The following is a 6,000-nucleotide window of genomic DNA, read 5'->3' as shown; positions in this document are numbered from 1 at the left end:
ATATGCTTAGACTTGAGCTCCAGGAGGGCAGGTCTTGGTCCTTCTTATGTCCTCGGTGCCTAACTCAGGGCCTGGGCCCCTAGTAGAAACTCAGTGAATATTTGTTGAGGAAAGGAGTAAATGAATATGGTGTTAAAATCAGGATTTGTAGGAATTCCCTGGTTGTCCAGTGGTTAGGACTCTGAGCTTCCACTGCAGGGGGCAGGGGTTCGATCCCTCGTCAGGGAACTAAGATCCCGCATGCTGTGCGGCAGCCAAAAAAAAAAAAAAAAATCAGGATTTGTGAAAGAGTCTGGGAGTGCGGTAGCTTAAGTGTTTCAGAGGTCATTGTCTCTGTAAGATGCTCCCCTCCATGATGTTTTCCTTAAACCATTTTTCATAATTGTCAGATGATAATTATAGAAAAAATAATTATAGGCTGCCTCTAGCTCCATGCTGCCAGGATTCTCCTGGTTCTCAGCCCTCTCTTTAACATGGCTATCAACCTACTCGGTAATTCCCACCACACCCTCTCCTCTCTCTCTGATTGACTGCACTTACCCTTTCGTTCATATATAATAGAAGTATTTAACTTTTTAATTTAATGTGTGCATTTAATGTATACCCTAAACAGCTGACTCAGTCACTGTAGCCAGTGCCTAGAGGGCAGGTGCATCATGCCTTTGTCTATGCAGAGCTTCTCGCATTGCTGTGAGAAAGTGGGTGCATCCCAGAGGAGATAATGCTTGCAGTTGCTTTGTGCTCAGTAGGACCATAAACACAAGCTGCAACCAGTAGAAAAGTCTGAGAGTATTTCATTCCCTACCCAAAATCTACCTCACTGCATTATTCAGCTGGCTTTCTCCCTGGAACCCAGCCATCCCAGGGCCATGCTAGACCACAATGCACTGGTGGACTTTCAGCCAAGGGGTTGGAACTGTTAAGACTGAGGGACCTCTTGGATGTGATTTGGGAAGGGATTCAAAGGATGGCCAAGTGAGAGATCTTCCAGACTTTTTTCTAAGTCACAAAGATAGTAGCATGTAGAAACACGTTTTGTTTTCCTAACTCAATCACGACTGATACACCATCTGTAAGCGCCTTCCTTATTTGTTGACGTGTTTATTCTCTGTCTCCCCCACCCCCGCAGGATGTAAGCTCCAGTGGGGCAGGGACTTTGCTTTATTTACCACTTCATCCTGTACACTCAAAACAGTGCCTGGCACATACCAGGCACTCAGTAAATGTTTCTTAAATGAGTGAGTGGGCTCAGGTAGTAAAACAGTAGGAGACTCCCAGAATCCAGGGAACAGGTGGCAGCTGCTGTGGGGGAAGTGATGACTGTATGGGCACAAAGATGAGAATGAGGGCTGAAGTTTATTGGTACTAGGGAAGTAGCCATTGCAATGACAAAGTGACAGTGAGCTGCTCAGCCAGTCTTCTTCTTTTCTGGACATCTGGGGATCAGTAAATCATGGCCAAGTCCAACAATTCTGGACTGCATGGCCAATCTCACAATTCTGAACGGGACACCATGGAATCCCTGGGCCCTTAACAGAGTCCTGGGGAGCTGTGCAAATGGCCCAAGGGACTATCCATTGCCAGCATCTCCTCTGCTGCTCACGTCGGAGCCCAGAGAAGCCTCTGTTTGGGTGGGGAATGGCACAGCTTGCATTTGAACTTGCTCTTTCCCTGAAGCTTAACATCTACATGTCCAGCTCGTTGTCCCAGAATTTATAACCCAAAGTCTACATAGACGTTCCTGTAACCCTTGATGTCTTTAAACCTGTTGCTCCTCAGATTTGCTTGGATCTGCCTTTGGCCACTCTTGAAGGGGACAGTCTCCAGAGTGAGGCTGGCTCTGTGATGGGGTTTGAGGACTCCAATGCTGCAGCAGAGAAAGGAGGATGTCAGAAAACCATAGGATTATGATAACCCCACAGTCCCTTTCCACTCAGCAACCAGGCCTCCCCTTTCCCTGTGTCCAGAAAGGACAGTGCTACCCCCAGGATAAGATGGGAGGGAGGGCGGAGCGCTCCCAGCACTCACAGGGCTCTCTGCTGTCTCCTAAAGAGACCACTTCCTTCCACAGTCAGTGCACAATCTTCAACCTGCTCCGAGAGGGGGTTTGAAAATATCACCTGTATGGAGAGTGGCCGGTTCACAATGGCTGCTCCTAAAGCCTGAACAGCGAGATCCAGAGAGGAGGGAGCAGAGAATTAGTCTCATCCCCCCCGTTCACCAAGCATGTATGGAGGGCACTGTTCCCTAGATCTGTTCCTGAAGAGCTGGATTTCCATGGCATGTGTTTTTCCAACTATGGACAACTTAATGGGTTGTCATTAACATTTAAAAAAATGAAATAGAAGAGAATATCAGTGTACATCACACAAGATATTGTTACATGAAACTTTTACTTCACTTATACATGTATGGATGTTTGTGTAAAATACTTCTACTCAACCCAGCATATGGAAAGGTCTGATGAGTTGGGAGTCTCCAGTAATATTTCCTCTGCTCCAAGGATTTCATCCAAGTGTGAAATAAGCAAGAGCTCCCAGAGGATTCTCATGCATAATTTGAGTGGATAGAATATTTTTCGGCAGTTTTTGCTTGTTTCTTCTTTTTGCAATCTGACTCCATCCCTTCCTACCCTCTTAACTGGCTTGATTTCTTTTCACACCAGTGTGTGAGTCAAGAGCAATGGATCATTCGGGACATAGAGAGAAGGAAGTAGCCTTAGGAAACTTGAAGGCACCTTTGGAAACCCTCCCTAAAGCAGACTCCAGTGGCTGGGCTTGCCAGACACACCCCACCAGGGGGCACCCCAGGCTCACTCAGCAGGGTCCAGGAGGCTACTTGGCACTGGGGAGACAGCACTGGCAGGAAGGGCCCTGTGAAGTCTCCCCACCAGAATGTCAGAGAAGGAGGGGTCCTTGGAGGCCATCTGGTCTAATCCCATCATTGACAGTTCAAGAAGCAGAAGCCCAGGGGCTTGTCCAAGGATGCATAGCCAGGAAATGGCAAATCAAACCTAAGCTGACCTTTGTTCGGGCAGTGCTCTTCCCCATCTCAGGACCCTCCCATTTGAGCCCATGTTTCCTCATGTTGACCCTGGGGAAGGCCAACAGCAAGAGGAGGCACAACAGAGGGGTCTCTCCCCGACCTCTCCATGGCAGCTGCTCAAGGTCCACCCATAAGGCCTCTCATGGTGCAAGAGGATGGAAACCAAGTGTGTTCAGATAAACCTCCCGCTCCTGGTGGGAGGTTCCTGGAGGCCCCAGAAGAGGCAGGGGACAAGAGAGGCTGCTCTCCTGAGCAAGCTCTCAGGGGGCTCCCCCACCGCCCCCGGCCCAAGCCGGTCCCAAGGAGCCCTCAGGCCACGCACAGGGCTCTTGCCTACATTAATCATGATGCTGGGATAGGCTAAGGTGGTGATCTTGTTCACCATGGTCTTCTCGGGACTGCTCTTCTCTTCACCCAGGGCACTGATGCGGATCAGCTTGTCTGTAGACAGGTACTGGCCGTACTGGGAATAGGGGATTTTGCAGGGATAGGTCTTTGCTAGGTAGAGAACACAGGATGAGGTGAGACTCGCTGGGGAAGTCAGCTGGGCCTGGGTGGATCTGGGGACCCTTCTACAGAGAGGAGGGGGCCAACCTGTACTGATCCTCAGTAAAGTAGGTACTCGGTTTTCAGATGGAGGGGCTGAGAGGTGAAATGGCTTGCCCAGGGTCATTCTGCTGGTAAATGGGTGCACTGAGGCTCTAACCAAGGTCTGGATGACTTCAAAGCTCAGGCTTTCCCCACTAACCCAGGCTATATTCCTTGAAGTAGTAAAGGAAGGATTGGAGGAGAAGAAGGAGGAGGTAAAGGAAAGAAACAGAAGGAGGAGAGGAGAAGGGAGGGAGAGGGAAGGAAGGAAGGGAAGGAGGAAGACTCTGTGCTGGAGGGGACACTAGGAAGACCAGTGTCACAGGGGTCTGCCCCCAAACCCTTGTTGGCTGGCTTGACCCCACTGGCATTGCCATAAGCCACCTGTGTTCACAGACTGTCCCCATGCCCATACCCAGAGCCCATACCTTCTTCAGGAGAGAGTGTGGTGAAGGCTGTGTCCTGCCAGAATGGGGGCAGGGGGCTGCCATCATGCAGCAGAGACTGGGCACTCAGGTTCACTTTGAGGTCCTTGAACTGGGGCGGCATGTTGAGGGCCAGCAGGACAAACCTTATGTCCCGGCCCATGTCGGGTGGGTCGAGCAGCTGGAATTTCAGGGAGACCTGGACAACATCACTGGGCCGAAGGGAAGGCGTAGCAAGGCTCCTAGGACTGTCCCTTGGCAGCATGAACCTGGAAGTTTGTGATTCTGTTTGGAGGGAGCCTTGGGACCTTCCAGGCTTCAGCTTCTGAAGAGCCTTCAGAAACACCTGCCTCTCCTGGAGGGAACCTGGGAGGACAGAGCACAGAACCAGCTGCGGGCCAGGCTGACCCAGAGGGTAAACCTTGGCTGAACACCCTCAGCAAAGGCTCCACCAGGGTGTTAAAACCTTCATTTCCAATAACAAAGGCTCCCTACTAGTCATCAAGTCTTTCCAAGAGTCACACTCTGCTGAGCTCTTACACCTTTCATCTTCATATCAACTGTGAGATAGATGTATTACTATCATTATTATCATTCCATATACAGATGAGGAAAATGGGGCTCAGAGAGGTCATGTCGCTCGCCCAAGTCACACAACTTGCACAGGGCAGAGTCAAATGGAAACCAAATTCGTCTGACGTGAAAATCTGTGCTCATGACCACTGGACTCTATCCCACGTTCCCCAAGGGAAAGATGAAGGCTACAATGCAGAGGAATAAACCTCTTAAAGACAACAGGACATGGTGTGATTTTCTGCTCCAGGACCAAATTATTGGTCAGTTGTAGACTAATTCCTGGAAACTGAGAAACTGAGAAGCTACGGTGAAAAAAAAAACAAACAGGAGGCAATTCAGGCAAACCGAGTTTCCAGAGCGCCCAGGCTTCAGTCCTGGGCAGGCGCTGTGGCCAGAATGTGCCCGAACACTCATCCGTGCTTCCCTAATAATCCCAGCAGCTGCCTGCACTGAGCACTTACTGGTCCCCTCAGTGCAGCCCCACAATCTCCCCAGGCTGAGGCCACCCTTCTCCCCTCGCTCTGGGGTCATTCTAAGCCTGGATCCAGGCAGAAGAGGATCTTGCAACATTGGCTTCAGTAAGAGTGAGCCCAGAGAGGTGTGAATCAGACTTAGCTCATCTGTGGGCTACTCGACCTCCAGATTCTGCCAGTCAAGTGGGAGCGGACAGAATGCCATCTGACTGAGCAGGACACTGAGGCCCACTGGAAAATAGCTCCAACCACCCCCCAGCCCCCTGGCCCAAGTTCACAGCAGAACCCTGTGGACCTCTGTAGCACATGCTGTCAGTGTCCCACTCACATCTCCTTGGCACTTGCTGTTTCAGTGCCCACGTGCCCTATTTTCACATTCTAGCACCTGCGGCTCTTTGTCTGTGGCTTTCTCTGCCACCAGAGCTGACTCCGCCCATGCGTGGAGCAGGCCAGGAGTGCTAGGGAAGTTACGCCCCCCAAGGAGCAGCCCTCAACCCCTGACTGAAAGGAGTTGGTGGATAAAGAGCCTAGGCCCCTTGCCTCGTGGGTGGGATAAATCTGCAGTGTTGTTCTACACTTTACACTAAATCTCTGATAGGGTTGCCAGATTTAGCAAATAAAAATGCAGGGCGGTTTCATTTGGATTTCAGATTAACAACAACTAATTTGGGCCATGGTTAGACAACAGCATTCTTCGTCCTGCGTTTTCCCAGGCCACCCCACTGGCAGGGCCCCCAGCAGGACTGAGCCCCAGCCGCCCACAGTGCTAACCGGCCTGACAAGGTGCTCTGCATTGGCTTCCTCCCCTTCCCCGTCTCCCTTGCTCACTCTCCTTCCTTCCAGTAGTTCTTGAATCTCCTCAGTGATAAACCACTTGTCCTCAGGATCCCCCA

At 50.7% G+C, this 6,000-nt stretch overlaps 1 protein-coding gene across 1 annotated transcript in view; it reads right to left on the bottom strand.

The window, feature by feature from the left end:
- Positions 1-1,713: 1,713 nt before the first annotated feature.
- The window catches only part of TGM5 (transglutaminase 5), a 29,010-nt gene continuing 24,723 nt past the window's right edge, over positions 1,714-6,000 (bottom strand). The window contains 4 exon segments of the mRNA XM_059913474.1: positions 1,714-1,867; positions 2,029-2,162; positions 3,383-3,543; positions 4,062-4,424. Of these exon segments, the coding sequence (XP_059769457.1) occupies positions 1,714-1,867; positions 2,029-2,162; positions 3,383-3,543; positions 4,062-4,424 (812 nt within the window).

This window comes from Balaenoptera ricei, chromosome 2 (assembly GCF_028023285.1).
Source record: "Balaenoptera ricei isolate mBalRic1 chromosome 2, mBalRic1.hap2, whole genome shotgun sequence".
Lineage (NCBI taxonomy): Eukaryota > Metazoa > Chordata > Mammalia > Artiodactyla > Balaenopteridae > Balaenoptera > Balaenoptera ricei.
The sequence above is the reverse complement of the archived record's forward strand: the minus strand, read 5'-3'. Positions and strand labels throughout refer to the sequence as shown.